At 40.9% G+C, this 18,321-nt stretch overlaps 2 protein-coding genes across 2 annotated transcripts; both read left to right on the top strand.

Annotated features, from left to right (window-relative positions):
• The first annotated feature begins 724 nt into the window (after positions 1-724).
• LOC135472830 (uncharacterized) lies at positions 725-4,814 on the top strand. The gene is made up of 4 exons (XM_064752523.1): positions 725-904; positions 1,992-2,152; positions 2,670-2,884; positions 4,640-4,814. The coding sequence occupies exons 1-4, from the start codon at positions 802-804 to the stop codon at positions 4,740-4,742; spliced, it is 582 nt and encodes a 193-aa protein (XP_064608593.1). The 5' UTR covers positions 725-801; the 3' UTR covers positions 4,743-4,814.
• Positions 4,815-11,951: 7,137 nt separating this feature from the next.
• Positions 11,952-15,700, top strand: LOC135472914 (uncharacterized). The gene is made up of 4 exons (XM_064752644.1): positions 11,952-12,112; positions 13,187-13,347; positions 14,372-14,586; positions 15,447-15,700. The coding sequence occupies exons 1-4, from the start codon at positions 12,010-12,012 to the stop codon at positions 15,550-15,552; spliced, it is 585 nt and encodes a 194-aa protein (XP_064608714.1). The 5' UTR covers positions 11,952-12,009; the 3' UTR covers positions 15,553-15,700.
• The last annotated feature ends 2,621 nt before the right edge of the window (positions 15,701-18,321 follow it).

Raw genomic sequence — 18,321 nt, 5'->3', positions numbered from 1 at the left:
TACTCATTATGATGTATTGCGTTTTTAACACAGATTATGACAGTGGCCTAAACTTGTAGTGAGGCAGCCTCGAAGAACCTGGGCTAAAACCTGGGTCAGGTCATACCAAAGGCTTTATTAACGACACTTGTCGCCGATTTCACTTGGCTCCCAGCACTCAAAGGTTAGAGCAAGGAAACAGAACTGATTGGGTCGGTGTCAGTATAATGTTAGTGGATGAGATATCATGTCTGGTGTGTTCGGCATGATACTTCAGTGGTGGCTGCATTTTGGAGGACACGGACTAACCCTGTCACCTGACACAGGATATGTACACACACCTAATGACTCCTCATATAGCTAAAATTGTTTAAGTACGACGTAAAACCCTAGGCGTGCATACATACACAGTTGCTTTTTTACTGCAAGCTCCGTTATTTATGCAAACATTTATATATTTTCACATAGGATTTAATTGTAATACAAGCCTAACGGTACAATGTTATGCTGACCTGAATTCAATTCAGGCTGGATCATGTGACATAATATCCGCGTGTATGTGTGTCATGCAGAAGGACCCGTCAACAAATGTATGGTGACCATGTAATATGGGTAGTCCTCGGGACAAACAGATACAGGATGTTATGTCAAGAACGGAGGATGGGGAGGGGCGGAGTGGAGGGGCGGAGGGGAGGGGTACAGGGCGCGAGGCCAATAGCTGGAGAAAAGACCTGACGTCATTTGGGAGTGTAGATATAAAGTTAGCATCCATCATTTCACTCAAAGAGTAGATCTTTTGCTTCTCTTTCCGCAAACACTATCATGCGAGTCCTTGGTGCCTTTGGATTGCTGGTGACATGGGTTACACTGGGAGAAGCCTGGTGGATATTCACATCGAACGACAGAGCTGTCTATCCTCATGCAGGTTTGCAAACAGTTTCTGCACTTTTTATACATTTGGCTTTACTGATCTACTGTTATGGTTCAATACTTCATTTTGTTATATTATGCAAAGTAAATATTCATTTTGACAATCTCAACTTGGATTAATTCATCATCAGAGAACTGTGAGACAATTCTCCTTAGGATGATTTAATTTAAGTCGAAATTTCGAGATCGTCGAGACCGGGTGAACTTACTTCGCATATTTATTATGCGAAACTGTCAGGGTATAGGCCTACGTGTTCAGGGCATACTATAACGCCTAAGCTGCCAATTTTGGGAGGATTATGTATGTATTGTTCTTATCTTGACTTCGCAATAATTCCGTGCTTCTTTGCCTAGAGTTATACTAATAGTATTAAGAGAAACCAGCTAATTTAATTACGAGATTGATTAAATATTAACACATCTAATGCAATTTTTCTGCGCGAATCTCCTAAGCGAGGGCGATCACTGGCTCAATCGCTACAGCGTTGGCCTCGCTGCAGCTGATAAGATCGCAGATTGTAATATAGCTCTCGCTTATTACGCCACGGCTTAAACTCGGAAAATTGATCAGGTAACTGGCGACGGTCTTTGGTTTATTTCAGTCATTTTTTTTTCCATGGACCCATGAACCTTCTGATTGCCTTACCAGAACAGACAAATTCTTCATTTGTTTTGATTTGATCTAGTCTACATACGTATGAACTCAGTTTGATTTGATTTGATACGACGGCGGCCAGCATTATGGTGGGAGGAAACCGGGCAGAGCCCGGGGGGAAACCCACGACCATCCGCAGGTTGCTGCAAGACCTTCCCACGTACGGTCGGAGAGGAAGCCAGCATGAGCTGGACTTGAACTCAAAGCGACCGCATTGGTGAGAGACTCCTGGGTCATTACGCTGCGCTAGCGTGCTAACCGACTGAGCCACGGAGGCCCCCTTTATGAACTTAGTAACGGAACCGATATCAATAGCGTATTTAGCAAATATATAACCAAAATGTACTGTTTTTGGCATTAAAGATCAATCCAAAAATAAATAAATCTGCAAGATAACGCTTCTTTTATGGGTTGTGTTTTGTTCCAGAGGTGACTGACTCCTGCTTGCAGATGGCGAGGAATGGCTCATGTGGGTTCTACAGCTGCCTGGAGAGTCGCTTCCCTTGCTCGCCTCACTCGTTCGCTCTGGAGCACGGCCAGCGTTACTGTCACAGATTTGAACAGCATCTAGCCGATTTTACACCAAACGTAAGCTTGTGCATTTTCTATTGATGGATGAATATTCATAAAGTCATCACCATGGCTGCCCATTTAACTGCACACCCGTCAAATACCACAACGCGCTAACAAGAGGCTTCCAAGTTCAGTTACAAAAGTAACTTCAAATCGTAACTTATGAACTGGAATGACTTATGAAAATAGAATGTGTTCAGTTCGTTGAAGATGTTTCGGGATTAAGTTGAGCTGCGATTTGAAGCACACAAATGATCAGAATGCATGCTGAAGGGCATATTAAGTGCTGCCTAATTTTTATTCTCTTCTTATTGCGAAAATGGTGAAATAGGTCATTGTGTATAGGCCTATGACATGTTGTGTGTATTATCGGTCAATGGGGACGTTAGTGTTAAGATGATTTGGGCTTTTTACATTGTGCACGAAAAAGGTACATATTGTATATCTTGCATATCGAACCCGAATCCCATCTTATGTGCCCATATTCGAATGGAACATTCTACAAGACGTATCTCTGTGTCATTGATTACAGGGTCGAGAATGGGTTATAGCCGCCAAGAAATGTCAGACACGGTTTCTACTGGAGAGGTACCAGCACGATGTGGCCAACTGTCATACGTTAAACCGTGTCGGATGGGACCGAATGTCCGACTGCTACCTGTGGGAAGGCTTTTGCAGAATCTCCTGGGAAAACAAAGACGCCCTCTGGCAGGTATTTCAGGCCAGGGATTTGCTACACACAACACGGTATGTCAGCCTCTACGTCTCCTGTCAAACCTATACTTGACCAGTCTCCACATCTTTTACCTGCTATGTAAAGTCTTGATCGACTGGGTTACTGCTCACCATACGTATAACTCACCAAATACTTCAAGTGTATACTCTTTAACTCTGGCTCGCTCCAATAATTGAGGCGTTGAGTGAGGTCGGGAGTTCAAATCCAGCTCTCGCTATGTCGGCTTTAAATCAGAAGGCTTGTCAGGTACCCAACGAAAAACGATGGCTTACGCTGGATTCTTCTACCCATAAACTGTACAACTCCCGTATAATTGAAATCTTGAGTCTGGTGTAAAACACAAATTAATAAATACGAGCACTGTCAAATTTTAGGGTCAACTCGACCTAATTTTTCAGGGTCACAGGCAAACTGACCCTGAAATATAGGATCGGAAAATAAGGATCGAATTGTTTGACGCTAACAACAAGGGTCATTTTCTAAACAAGACAGATTTTTAGGGTTGTAACACTGACCCTATATATTTGGGACCCTCATTTTTAGGGTTGCAAACACAGGCAAGTTTCGGAAGCGGTAGATCCAGGGTCAATCCTGGGTCGAGTCACACCTAAGACCCTAAAAAGAGGGAGTTGTAACTTCCTCGCTTGGCGTTCAGCATGAAGGGGATAGTGCAACGGCGGGGTAGCTTACTTGCCTTTGGTAAGTCGTCTTAGTGAAGCAGCACTAGATAAAAGAGCGGTGGAAATTCGTCCTGCAACAAGGAAGCACATTACATGCACTCTAAGGATTCGTCCGTCGTCATATGACTGAAATATTGTTAAGTACGAAGTTAAACCCCAAGCACTCACTCGCTCACTCACTCTATTTAATGGTGTCGAGTAACCCTAGATTTTAGGATTATGTCACCCTTATTCATGGGGTAGGTCAACCCTAATTTTTAGGGTCGCGTGACCCTAAATCATAGGGCTTGATAAGTGACCCTAATATTTGGAGTTTGTCATGTCTATACCCTGAATATCAGGGTGACATCTGACCCTAGTTTTTCTGGTAGTTGGACCCTTTTCCTTTAATAGTGAGGTCTGTGAGCAACCTGTTTTGCCCGGTTTCCTCTCCCCGTAATGTTGGCCGCCGTCGTATACGTGAAAAAAATTTTGAGTATGGCGTGAAATACCAATCAAATAATTAAATCAATACATGTATTTATAGCTTAGTAAACCCTGGTTGCGTTATTCGTCTGAGTGTTGTTTCCACGGTATCGCTCTGTGCAGTCAGGTCGCTGTCTCGAATCCAGCTGATTCGGATGTAGCCCAAGGTTTGTCGGTTTAACAGGTGCTAAGAGAAGGTAGCTGGTTTCCCTCTGGATTTACTCCATCCATCGGTCAGGCCTCTGTGGTATATTTGTTTATTTATTTGATTGGTGTTTTACGCCGTACTCAAGAATATTTCTCTTGTACGACGGCGGCCAGAGTTATGGTGGGAGGAAACCGGACAGAGCCCAGGGAAACCCATGACAATCCGCAGGTAGTTGCAGACCTTCCCACGTACAGCGGGAGGGGAAGCCAGCATAAGCTGGACTTGAACTCACAACGACATCATTGGTCGCTGTCGTATAGCGGAAAACTTTAGGGGTATATGCACGGTGTTATGCAGGTTATTTAATGCTCACCATCATTTGTCATCTCTCAATTTTCTTCAACGTATCATGGTAAAATCCCCCATATTTTGACCACTGTGGACAGACTTCTTTTATTTTTCTTCAATTTCAGAATTTGGCGGGAACTTCTCCAGCTGACCAGGAGTTGTAGTGGCTACAATATACATAGATTCCTCGAATGGGTAATGAATAAAATAAACTATCTTCGTGGTTAAATCTATTTGTTTACAGTCCAGTCTGTAAATTGTTGAATAAACTAATTCCTTAGTGTGATTTTTCTTCTACGATATATATTGTTCGACTTTTTTTCGTCACATGTGCTGACTTTTGGCAGGCTTTCACTTGAGTAGCTAGTCTGGTGGTTGATTGCGAGGTAATTCTGTTATTAACTGTATGCAATAAACCAACTGCATGTATACAGTGACGCCAATACCTGTTTACAGGATTACAGCCGTGAAAAGGTTAAGTTAGCACAATGGCAGACGGATTGATTATATGATTTTGTAGTATCCATTCTTTGATGAATTTATTTGTGTGGTGTCATTATACTTCGGAATAATGTATTACTGTAATAGTGGTGGGGTTTATAGGTGAAGGAAACCAAGCAGAACCAGATGAGAATGTAGTTGTCTAGGAACCAGTGCTACCTCGATTCAAACAACCGATTAATCATTGAAAAGTAGTCTTTCTAGGTCACGCGCGTATAATCGGACAATTCAGACAGTGAGGTCCTCGGTAGACTGCAGCCGGATCACTCGGCCATTGATGATCCCAGTAGCCAGATCACTCGGCCCATTGAGGTTCCCAGTAGCCGAATATCTCAGTCATTGAGGTCTTCAGTAGCCCATCACTTAGTCAGCCCCTAATAGCCGGATAGCTCGGCTAGTGAGACACCCAGTGGCCGAATCACTCCACCAGTGAGGATCTCGTGGAAGCCATTCCACTCGGCTAGTGAGGCCTCCAGCAACCGGATCGCTCATTTAGTACCCAGTGGACGGACAACTCAGTCAGCGAGGTCCCCAGTAGCCATACCACTCAGTCAGCGAGGTCCCCAGTAGCCGGACCACTCAGTCAGCGAGGTCCCAGTAGCTAGACCACTCAGTCAGCGAGGTCCCCAGTAGCCATACCACTCAGTCAGCGAGATCCCCAGTAGCCATACCACTCAGTCAGCGAGGTCCCCAGTAGCCATACCACTCAGTCAGCGAGGTCCCCAGGAGCCATACCACTCAGTCAGCGAGGTTTCCAGGAGCCATACCACTCAGCCAGCGAGGTCCCCAGAAGCCATACCACTCAGTCAGTGAGGTCCCCAGTAGCTAGACAGCTCGGCCAATGGGGTCCCCAGTAGCCATACCACTCAGTCAGCGAGGTCCCCAGTAGCCATACCACTCAGTCAGCGAGGTCCCCAGTAGCCATACCACTCAGTCAGCGAGGTCCCCAGTAGCCATAACACTCAGTCAGCGAGGTCCCCAGTAGCCATACCACTCAGTCAGCGAGGTCCCCAGTAGCTGGACCACTCAGTCAGCGAGGTCCCCAATAGCTGGACCACTCAGTCAGCGAGGTTTCCAGTAGCCATACCACTCAGTCAGCGAGGTTCCCTGTAGCCGGACAACTCGGCCAATGAGGTCCCCAGTAGCCGGACCACTCAGTTAGTGAAGTTCCCAGTAGCCCGATCACTCAGTTAGTGAGGTCCGCAGTAGACGGACCACTCGGTCAGCAATGCCCCCAATAGCCAGACAACTCACTCAGCGAGGTTCTAAGATGTAGGATCACTCAGTCAGTGAGGTCCCCAGTAGCCGGACCACTCAGTCAGTGGACCGCTTCGGTGGTTTATTTATTGGAGCGTCCGCCTGGAAGTCAAGAGCCCCGGAATCAAACCTGGGTCTGGTCATACCAAAGACTTGAAAAATGGTAATTGCTGCTGCCTCGCTTGGCGCTCAGCACTGAGAAGTTAGAGTAAGGAAACATAACTGGTTGGCTCGGTGTCATTATAATGTGACTGGGTGGGGCGTCACGCCTGGTGTCTTCGGTGGTGGTGGCAATTTGGCGGCACGGACTTGCCCTGTACACAGTATATGTACACACACTTAATGACTCCTCACCGTCATATGACGCAAAAAACGTTAAACGTACCGGTACGACGTTAAACCCTAAGCCCACATGAGTATACATACTCAGTCAGTGAGGTTCCCATTAGCAAGTCCAGTCAATGAGGTCCCCAGTACCTAGACCACTCAGTTATTAAGGTCACTATGTGGGCCATTTAGGTCCCAACAGCCGGAACATTCGACCGTGATGTCCAAGTTGCAGCTCAGAAAATTTAAAAGACATTGTCCATTTAAAATTACAATAAGTACATATGGAGTCAATGATCGTTTAGCACACATGATAAAAATACTAAAGGAGTGACAGGTAAACTTGTACACTTTTCTGTCCTAAATATCATTCAGAAAAATATCACACATGTAGCCATATTGCGCGATGTATTTTCGGCAAATCTGGGAAATTTCTGTCATCATTTCTTTTCTCACCCATGTACCTATAGGTAAAAGTGATATTCAAAAAAGAAAAAAGCGAAAACCGTTATCTTAGTTAAAACTCATTAAACTCTCACATAAATGTCAGTTTTGACTATGAACTATAAGTACACGTCCGCTGAGTATGGCGTGGTTATTCTGTTGCAGCTTAAATGAATATCTGTTGTTAACGATGGCCCATAAAAGTGGTTATCTGATGCCATGGTTACCTGTTATTTTAATGACCCATTATCACAGTGACGGTTGTTTATATTGACTTACCAATGTTTAACATCACAGGTGAAAATTTTCAAACATACCAAATTGCCGAAGCAAACAGACGGTTGTAAATTGGAATCTGTATATCCTTTTAACGCTTAATAGTAGGATGATTCAGTTGATTACATTTACAAAATCTCTTTATCGCCATTTTCTTCATGTGGTGTTCGTCTTTACTCTCACTGTTGACATGTAATGGATAGGCCTATAGGCATATTAAATTGTCAGAGGTCACCCCACGATACAAGCCTGTGATACATGCAGTACCAATGTGGCGTTAAAGGTTACGTTTATCAAATATCACATGAATGACTTATTAATACTAAGTCAGAGTAATCAAGTTGCAACCAAATTCAGGAAATAACCTAATAGTTAGCGCTGCGAAGATAGTATTTACACAGTCAAGGATACAAACCAGCGCGGAGAGTGGGGTTAGGTGTAATGTATTGTCAATAATGGAGCATAAAGAGCACAGATTTTACACCGGGTGGTCTCCATGTTAAATTCGGACATGAACTTTCTTACGAAGTTTTCAGATAAGAGCTTTCCAGGGAAGTCTTCAGTGAAGTGTTCAGACATTAACTTTGTAATGAAGTGTTCAGACATGAACTTAATAATGAAAAATTTAGATAAGAATTTTCTAACAACGTCTTCAGACATGAACTTTGTAATGATGTGTTCAGGCATGAACATTGTAATGAATTGTTCACACATTAACTTTGTAATGAAGTGTTAATATATGAATTTAATAATGAAAAGTTTACACAAGAATTTTCCAACAACGTCTTCAGACATGAATTTATTTAGAAAGAGTTTGGACAAGAATGTTCCAATGAAGTCCTCAGAAATGAAGTTAGTAATGATGTGTTCAGACATAAACTTTGTTTTGATGTGCTTGGACATGAACTTTGTAATCAAGCTCACATGAACTTTCAAATGATGTATTGCTCCTCTCATGTATGTTCTGCTTCAACATATTTTTGGAAAAGGGAATACATTTGAATCTGATCTGTAAGTGTCGAGCGCAGGAACTAAATATGCTAGTCGTTGATAATACATGCAACTCTTGTCTGTTGATCTGCTGTTTACCTTAAATCTATGTCTTTGTGTATTGCCCGTCTTACCCAGGTTGGGTTTACAACAAGCACAGCAGCTAATTACGTACAATAAGTTGGTCGAGTCACGACTCATATTTCTGATGACTTTGGCCAGGAAGTTGTTATGTGGACAAACGAAAGACGGGTCATAGTGCATGGTCGCAGCTTTAACAACGTTTCTTGCCATGCAGACAGAGATGTTGGAGGCGTCGGATTTATGTTGTATATGGGTAAGCGGGTCCTGGCCGAGTGGTCTACAAGGCTCGTCAGTAGCTTGCCAAGGAAGGGTGGCGGGAACTCTAGCTTTCCGCAGTCGTATATATAATTGAAAATTTCTCGAATATTCTGTTAAGCAACAATGTAATAAATAAATATACCGACAATGAACTTGGCTCCAATGAGTATTTTCTTAACGTTTATTGATTGACATTTGGAACACTGTTTGTAAGCATCCCAGATAATAATACAATCATTGAAGCAATCGTTCAGTTTCCGAAGTCTATCCCACTGACTCCTTACATTTATGTGTACACTTGTTTTCCGGAAAATCCCTGTGGTAATGTGACACACGCGTGAGCAATCGTTTAGTTTCCGAAATCTATCCCACTGACTCCTTACATTTATGTGTACATTTGTTTTCCGGAATATCCCAGTGGTAATGTGACACACGTGTGAGCAATCGTTTAGTTTCCGAAGTCTATCCCACTGACTCCTTACATTTATGTGTACATTTGTTTTCCGGAAAATCCCATTGGTAATGTGACACACGTGTGAGCAATCGTTTAGTTTCCGAAGTCTATCACACCGTCCCCTTACATTTATGTGTACATTTGTTTTCCGGAAAACCCCATTGGTAATGTGACACACGTGTGAGCAATCGTTCAGTTTCCGAAGTCTATCCCACTGACTCCTTACATTTATGTGTACATTTGTTTTTCGGAAAATCCCTGTGGCAATGTGACACACGTGTGAGCAATCGTTTAGTTTCCGAAGTCTATCCCACTGACTCCTTACATTTATGTGTACATTTGTTTTCCGGAAAACCCCATTGGTAATGTGACACACGTGTGAGCAATCGTTCAGTTTCCGAAGTCTATCCCACTGACTCCTTACATTTATGTGTACATTTGTTTTCCGGAAAATCCCTGTGGTAATGTGACACACGTGTGAGCAATCGTTTAGTTTCCGAAGTCTATCACACTGTCCCCTTACATTTATGTGTACATAACAAAAGCCTTCTTTGAGGGTTATCATTCATGGGATGTTTCGTTGTTCAGTTTTTCATTAATAACATGTAGATGAAATTCGGAGAACCATATATCAACAGTGTACAGGTATTCCTATAGGTATCAACTGAGTCCCCTCCTGTTCTCGACCAATCCTCACCAGGCCCGATCTTCCTCATTCACTAAATGGTATATCGATGATCTGCTAGCTTTAAACAACTCATATATAACAGAGACTGTTAAATATATATATATATCCACCGTTGCTGGCTTTAAAGGAAACCACAGACTCTCCAGATGGTACATCTTGTCTGGAACTATATTTGTACAAAGACCAAAACAGTTTCCTCCCTCGCGGAGGGAAAGTTCCAGTTTTGACATTGTTAAGTATCCTTACTTGGGCAACAATACACCGAAGGGTTCTGCATATGACGTGTTCTTATCTCGACTTGTAACAATTGCTAGATTCTGTATCTTATGTGATAATTTCAATCAACGTCACAAGTTATTACTGCAAAAACTCGAGCGCCTCCATTTTATGTTTTTTAAGTTTACAATGAGTATAATTCTTTTGTACCTAAGTATGGATAGAGCAAGCAGAATCTCTGACATTCTGCTTTATGACTTTGTGTAATTCCGCTTAACCCGGGTCTAGGGGCGGTATATTCGTCGGGTTGAATTAGATCGCCGCGTTGGTTATATGAAGAGTTGCAATCAAAGCGCCATACATATTTCCATATCGATAAGTTACATTCTAGAATGGTACACGAATTGAAAACCGATTTCACTCAGTCCAACATCATAGTAATATGTTGACTGCTTTCTTTGCATGATTCCGTCCTAATTTTTGTACTTTACATACTTTCTTAGTCCTTTGGTAGTTTTGTTTATATCCTACTACATTAACATATATGAGCCTTCGGTGTGTCTTGTGGCGATTTCTGAAAAAAAAACGGGCTGATGCATAGTTCTGGTTTGGTACTGGATATCGCTTTAACCACTGTATTGAGCTCATTCAAACTTTCAAGTTAACGAGAGCCCAATGAATTGCAGAAAGTCTTTCACAAAATGCAGAAAGTCTTGGAAGAAAGATTCCACAGGACTGACCTTTAGTTCCTGATTTCTGGCTTGATCATGAAAAAGTTCCTGTTCCTGATTCCCTTGAATTAGAGATTCACTGTGACATTGTTTGTGAAGTACACAGGGTTTGAGCGACGTGAAGACAGCTAATGATGGGTACTGGGAACTGTCCGTATGTAGGCCTGCATTTGATTGCTCTATTTCTTATCACATTGTGCAATTCCATTTTGCTTGGTTTTTCTTTAGTTCCAAGGTTTGGTTCAAATTTGCGTCTTTCTGAATATTTTGATTGGTTTCCATCAAATTCGTCCATAACTCGGTGAAGGAAAAGAAAAATATGATCCTACTGTTCTAGTACTGTCTACTATTTCTAGACTATATTTTTGAACCTGTTGTTTGGATACAGTTTTTCCAGGAAGGTGTCTGTATTCTCCTCTCTTTCACAGAACGAGGTTTTCCAGTTGTAGTAAAACTTCCCGCAACACTTCTCTTTTTCAGGGTCATCAGCAGCAGCAAGAATATTCAAAAATTGGCCGTGGATTCGTAACATATGACATTGGTAATATATTTCAAGCTTGTGTTTATTAAATTCGCATATTTCAGGACTTTAAATACTAAGACAGAATAAACAAGTGAAGCTAAACAAAACTAAGTTTAAACATAACTCTGAATGCTTAACTGTCTTAAACGTGATATATAAAATATAAGAGTTTGTTCACTTTCGAGGTACAAAGATGACGAAATAACATAATAATACGTAAACTACTGACTTTTTGTAGTTGGGAAATGACGAACATTCAATTTTAATATTCTCCTTATAGCATCAACGAAGCCAGACCCAAGGAGGTGGAGTATGTACATTCTTATCCGGGTGCATAAGCCTGTAGCGTAGGGTACACTCAGCATCAGTTTACAGTCCCGCGCTATATTCAAGTGTCAGATTCCGACCTCTCGTTGTCATCTAATACAGACAGAGACGTACCTTCCGCTTTCACCACGCACGTTTTCCTGTCCAATAAACAACAGGTCTACTGCAAGAGCCATTGTCCCTATGCAGGGATGCCTGTCCACTGCTGACCCATATTATACATTAAGACTTAGCGCTGATTCCTCCGAACAGAGAACAAAGTCTCGCGAAACAAAACCACCAACCAATTAAAATATGTCTACTAGGTGACGTCACACACAGATCTAATGACACTGTGATACTAGACTATTTAGTAGGGGCTCAACCTGTCCTCTCTGCATCCACAAAGGGAAAGAGTTTGAGGCATTTTGGGAAACAGGATGAATTCTTTATTTTACACGGGCTGTTTCCTTTCGATGCTTGGCCTAGGCCAGGCATGGTGGATCTTTAACAGCAATGAGGAGCAACTTGAACCTCAAACAGGTTGGTATGTTTGCCACATTCCACAACTGACAACGTGAAACAACTTGGGCACATAGTTATCAAAGGTCATAGGATTTCGCTCAAAAATTCAAAGGCTGATATAATTAGAATGTTTTGCTCTTGGATTTTTACAATTTGCACATGGATTCTCTACTACAGAACAATGTAGCAATCACAACTTGAGTTCTTTCCTGAGACACTGGCCTTTTTAGCACTTGCAATTTAAGAGTTATTTTGCCTTGTATGTAGCCTGGCTAGGTTTGAGGCCAAAGTCAGCATAAGTACCACTGCATGTTTATTGAGTTAACATGATGATTATATGAAGCAACGCGTGAGAAACTTTAACGGGCACAGTAAATTCGAGCCCAAACTGTGTGGTATATATTGTTCATTCTTGTCTTTGATAGTAGTACTCGTGTATTATATGAGAATAATAGCCAATCAGGCATGGGCCCCATTCTAGTCGCCATGGCGCAGTTGAAAGTTTCCCGCTGAAGGTTTGAATATCGAACGGATTGAATGGTAAAAATTTCAGACATTTCGCTATGAGGTCGGAAACAATGTCAGTAAAACATAATATCAGAAATATATAAATAGAAAGAAATATGCCAGTCCGCTATACGGTAATTTTCGTACCTGCATGAAGTATTGCATTGTGTGGACACAACTTTACTTTAGTACATATGTACGGATTTAATGGAGTATTATATTTATTTCTCATTAGGGAATATGGTTTTAACAGTTAGATTTGAAATGGATCGTGGGATTGTGAGTGTCGAAAGTAAGGCTTAATCCTAATGCTGACAAAAAACATTTCAATGATAAATCTATCCTTACGTTGATAGACCTGCACTTATTACTTAGTGCAGGTCAGTCCTCCCTGATATGGAAATTCTCCCATAGAACGTCCGTCAGAATACAAACCATCTAAAGAAATGTTGCAACGTATCATTCCTCAATTAAAAACAAACCTAGTACCTCTCTATTAGCTAACTGCTGCTGCCAACGGCCAGTTGGTTTCAGAAATATTTCAGAAAGATCTCTGTACGTGTATATACAACGTGTTGTTTGCAGATATCGAGCAGTCTTGCCTGGATGCCGGAAATGACGCTTCCTGTGCTGTGTATGGCTGCATTCAGAGACGATTCCCGTGCTTGCCTCACTCCTTCGTCATTGATCACGGCGAGAACTACTGTCGCCGCTACCAGAACCATTTTGACCTCTTTGATGCCGCGGTCAGTGCATTCATATCATTTCTTGTGTTCACGTGGCAGTTCGTGCATATTCATTATTTTCATGCCATGAAATAAAGAACTGCTGAAAATTATAAGGTAACCGAACAATTCTTTAAGACTCTTTTATTTTTAAGCGACTCTTTAAGTTCAATGATAGTTGTGGAAAACGACCATTTTTAGTTTGGAAACGAAATTGATGGCCAAATTGTCTTTCACTCTTTAAGAATTTAAAAGTCTACCAAGCACGGCATTTCTTATTTCTGTTAAGTAGTTCGGTCATGATTAGATTACACTAAATATAACAGGACAGAACATTGTTAAGCTAGTGGCTGCATTTAGTTTATGATAATGTCACTGATTTCTCTTACATGGCAACATACGAAACTGCATATATCACATGTTCAAACCAAAATAGTTTGCATTGTTTTTTCTTTAACTGTAATGACTCTCATGCGCAATATTCAAGCTTACATATATATATGCAAATGCAGAAGTCTTTTGATTGAAGTCGATCAAAATCCAGTAAATGATGAAGCGATGTTTTGTGGAAAAATAGTTTCCTCAAAATGTATCATATTACATCTTACAACAGTACTTCTTTAAAATGTCAGAGGTTTCCTCGGCCTTGACTAATGAGATCGAGTGTTCAAACCCAGCTCTTGTCAATTCAGATTCAGCTAAATTTATAAGGCAGGGATTAAGTTTGTCAGATTTTTAGCCAGCACATGCGTCTGGCATATTTATTTGTTACTCATAAATCTGCCCAACATCAAAAACGTATATGATAGGTAAGCTTATTTCTTCAACACAATTAACAAAGATACGAAAAGATAAATTTAATATTTTGCTTTTTACCTCAAGCTCAACTTGTGATAAAATTATCTTAATTCTTTCCCAGTTTTCCACAAAGGGTTCGGGACGGTCAACCCTGTCATGCAAATAATTTCTAGTTGGAAAATATTTATTTAAAGTCTGTGAGGAGCCAGCCATATAATTGTCTTTTTTCCCCGAATTTTTCACAAAGGGTCAGGACTGGATCACACGATCGCAGGCGTGTATGTCTCGGACGATGGCCGACATGTACCGCTTGCCCTCTACCACTTGTCATGCGCTGAACAGCGAGGGCTGGGACCGGATGTCCGCTTGTTACGTCAGAGAGGGCTTCTGTAGCATTGCCTGGGACAATCGTGAGGCCCTCTGGCAAGTGTTTCAAGTACACGACCTCAGACACACGATCAGGTGATTATTGTGAACTATAAGTTCTATAAAACTTGCAACACACACATAATATCGTAAGAAGCTTCTTTACCCTATTCCCGAGATAAACATTCGTATACCAGCCGTCAACCAGTAATGGCGTCCAAGGTCACTAATCGCAAGGCCAATTCCCAAAACAACGCATAACACAAACTACCAAAAAACTAAGAATGTATATAAAGTACGAATATAGAACGGAATCATGCAAACAGAAGAAGTCAACAGTTTTCAATGTTGTTAGAAAGACGCAAGGTACATTCTTGGCAACTGGGTGAAATCAGTGTTCAAATCGTGTACCATTCTAGAACATAACTTGTCGATAACAAATATGTATCTCAGTTCAACATGATGAATAAACAGCCCCTACATGCTTCAAGACGATGACGAATTACCCTACACCCACAGAACAGTATCCCACTTTGCAGGTACATACATATACAGACGTTTTGCACAAGCAAACCGTGCGTGCATAACAGAAAAATGTCTTGTATGCGTTTACTGATGTTTAACACAAAACAAGCTGCACGTGAATAACAGGAAAATATATTTTTATGTTCATACGAGTGTATGCAGTATCACGTAATGCATTCATTGAATAAATGTAGAATCGTTTCATGCATTATTTGTAACGAATACAGTGTTGTTTGGTGCATTATTTGTAACAAATACAGTATTGCTTGGTGCATTATTTGTAATAAATGCAGCATTGCTTTGTGCATTATTTGTAATACATGCAGTTCTGTATATTTTTCATGCAATACAAGCAATATTATTTACTACATACAGTCTAACGAATGCAGTATTTCGCATTACAACTCCGTATTACATTTTTTTTCCTGCAGAATGTGGCGAGAAATTGTGGAGATCGCTATTGGATGTGGTGAACAACAACTGGGCCGATTTTCAATCTGGGCATTGGAAAAAATTGCTGTATTTCGCGACAAATAAACACGACGCTAAAAATGTAACCTCAGATGTTTCCCTGGTGTATGTCACAATTGGAAGTTAATGACTCTTACTCCAGGATTACTTCTGGGAAGTAAGAATTATTCTTTTGTTGTTATTTTTTAATGAATTAAAAAGTCATTAAAAACATCGTCTTTCTTCTTATGATATTCAGTCATATTCTGGATAGGTAGTAACTGGATAGGTTGTCTAGTCATATGTCTGGAGCTGTAACACCAAAGCCAGTTTTCCCATGCAACAATACAAACCTTGCAGGAGATTTCAGATTTACAATGTGTGGGGTTTCCGAGCATAAGGATGAATGAGTTTCCTGTCAATATAGTAATAACATGATTTTCTATTGGAGGTTGAACTCGACAAAAATGAAGAGTATACCTTGAATTCCAGTTGACTGTTGGTAACTATAGGCTTAGTAACAGCAAGCGGTTGACGACGCTGGTGTGGTTGTTGGCATAATACCTCACGTTAGCTGAAAAACACTTGTCCTCCACCAATAATATAATGTGCATATCTCCACGTCATATGCGTGGAAAAGTTCGCAAATAACTTGCCAGCGATCAGTGGTTAATCACGGAGACTTTGGTTTCCTCCGCCACCGTGCAAGCGAAAATGTCATGAGTCTCACCAATGCGATCGCTGTGAGTTCAAGTCCAGGTCATGCTGACTTCTTTTCCAGTCATCACTTGGAATGTTCTTCCAGCAGTCCGCGGATGGTTGTGGGTTTCGTCCGAGGTCTGCCTGTTTTTTTTCCCACCATACTGCTGACCTCTGTCGTACAAGTGAAATATTGTTGAGTACGGCGTGAAACACCACTGAAATAAATGAATATATCAAAGGACAAATCTACCGACAAACGTTTAAAAGATGACCCAGCCGGTGTAATAAATAGCGATGCTTTATCAGCCATGTAAATAAGAACACCAGGGAGTGAGCATCCAACAGCACACCCAAATACACATGCATGACTGCAAAACGTTCAAACCTTCCACCATACCCTGAAATTATTTGCTAAAATCAGTATGCGACAATTTTGTGAAAAATTCTTATCAACATATATCCATTTTCCAAATTAAGCTCAAAGATACATCCTTGAACATGGTGGAGGAATGTACTATATAGATGTTCGATCACGTATTGCAACTTCAACACAGTTTGAATACATTGCGGACAAAGTCAGTCTTTTTAACAGACTCGGTGATAACCTTTCGCTTCCAATGTATATGCAACATAATGGCGAGTAACACTAAGATAAACCACAGTCAACCTATCGTCATGATATGACGGCAATATTGCCATATTACTCATAATCATTCATTAATCCTTTCGCTAAATGAACTGTATTATTCACAAAGAAGCATTACTAAAATGTCGATGGGATTATACACTGAAAAAATAATCTTAAAAGTAATTTGAGCAGAAAATATGTTGTCTGAATGATGCAATAAGATGTATCCTATTATGATTATAACATAATGCCGTGTGTTATTCAACATGTTACCCTATTCGTGTAATACAATCATTATGTCAGTGAGTTAATAGAATGTGTGTTCTATATTTTGATTTTGGAGACAAAACTACATTGGAATGGTCAGTGTCAGGTCTTCACAAAAAGTATAATCTCAACCCAGAATAATGACTTCAGAATATGCTTGCAGAAATGCGAAAAGGTTAAAGAATTATAGTATCAGAATACGTTCTAGCATCATTCAAACGATAGAAATTCTGTTAGCTTTTGAGAATATGGTGTCCCTGGAGACAACCCTTACAATCAGCTGCTCCCATTAAGCTATTGGATGAAGAAAACACAACACTACACAACGGACTTGGTAAACCTCCTCACATTAGACCGCAGCCATGCTAGTCTGAGGTGGATTCTTACAGCAACTATAGCAGTACTATAGTGGTTGGAACAGCTTATTGAACTCGTATAAGTCATTTGTGCGGTGATAAACAAGCAATCAGATATGGACAACACAAATGAAATCACTAACAGATGGTGGACCGAAATAAATGATATTTATTTATTGTTAAACCATACGCAAGAAAGTTTCAGTTATGAGATGGCGCTCAGTTTTATGAGTGGAGGAAACTGGAGTGCCCTTGCATGGCACAGCAAGTTACAAACGAATAGCCCCACGTGCAATTTCGATTGATTCACGATTTGTCTTTCCCCCAAAATACAAGTAATTCAGGGAACACAGAAATTCCCAGGAATGAAATATCTGTCGAATATGATTCCACTGATAATGTCACTGCCTTAGTGCAGTCCATGGGACAGGGCTGTCTAAACGTAAAAATTTACTGATTGATTGTTTGATGGAGTAGTGTTAAAGCCATGTTCAGCAATGTTTCAGTTTTATATGATGGTGGCCAGGTTTGTGCTTATCCTGAATAAACCATATAGCTAAATTTGACAGAGCGTGACTTGCTAGTTGTTCCCAAACGTAAACCATTAGCAGGTTACAAAAAAATGGGCTATCAGCTTGTAGGATTCGGTCCTGGCTGCTCAGACAGGTCTGTGGTCAGTCAAGATATATCTAATAATTAGGGTTACAAAAAAACAGTACGGTGATCTTTTTTTTTCACATTTTGCATCTATAATAAAACTAAACGGATAATTCGGCATCAGTTATAAAATTTGTTCTGCACAAGTAGTGTCTCTAGGCAGGAACAGAAGTAAGGGGGAATAACCTAGCCTGGCATTCAGCTGCATCTGGTCATGTGATGCAATGTCGCAATGCCGTCAAGATG

This window comes from Liolophura sinensis, chromosome 8 (genome assembly GCF_032854445.1).
Source record: "Liolophura sinensis isolate JHLJ2023 chromosome 8, CUHK_Ljap_v2, whole genome shotgun sequence".
Taxonomy (NCBI): Eukaryota; Metazoa; Mollusca; class Polyplacophora; order Chitonida; family Chitonidae; genus Liolophura; species Liolophura sinensis.
Note: the sequence above shows the minus strand (reverse complement) of the source record. Positions and strands in the feature narration are given on the sequence as shown.

What these genes read in the sequence shown, in the direction of transcription:
- LOC135472830 (XM_064752523.1), top strand. Translation starts at nt 802, where the DNA reads ATGCGAGTCCTTGGTGCCTTTGGATTGCTGGTGACATGGGTTACACTG. An exon ending in AGCTGTCTATCCTCATGCAG is followed by an intron (nt 905 to 1,991) that starts GTTTGCAAACAG and finishes GTTTTGTTCCAG; the next exon opens with AGGTGACTGACTCCTGCTTG. An exon ending in GATTTGCTACACACAACACG is followed by an intron (nt 2,885 to 4,639) that starts GTATGTCAGCCT and finishes CTTCAATTTCAG; the next exon opens with AATTTGGCGGGAACTTCTCC.
- LOC135472914 (XM_064752644.1), top strand. Translation starts at nt 12,010, where the DNA reads ATGAATTCTTTATTTTACACGGGCTGTTTCCTTTCGATGCTTGGCCTA. An exon ending in GCAACTTGAACCTCAAACAG is followed by an intron (nt 12,113 to 13,186) that starts GTTGGTATGTTT and finishes TGTTGTTTGCAG; the next exon opens with ATATCGAGCAGTCTTGCCTG. An exon ending in GACCTCAGACACACGATCAG is followed by an intron (nt 14,587 to 15,446) that starts GTGATTATTGTG and finishes TTTTTCCTGCAG; the next exon opens with AATGTGGCGAGAAATTGTGG.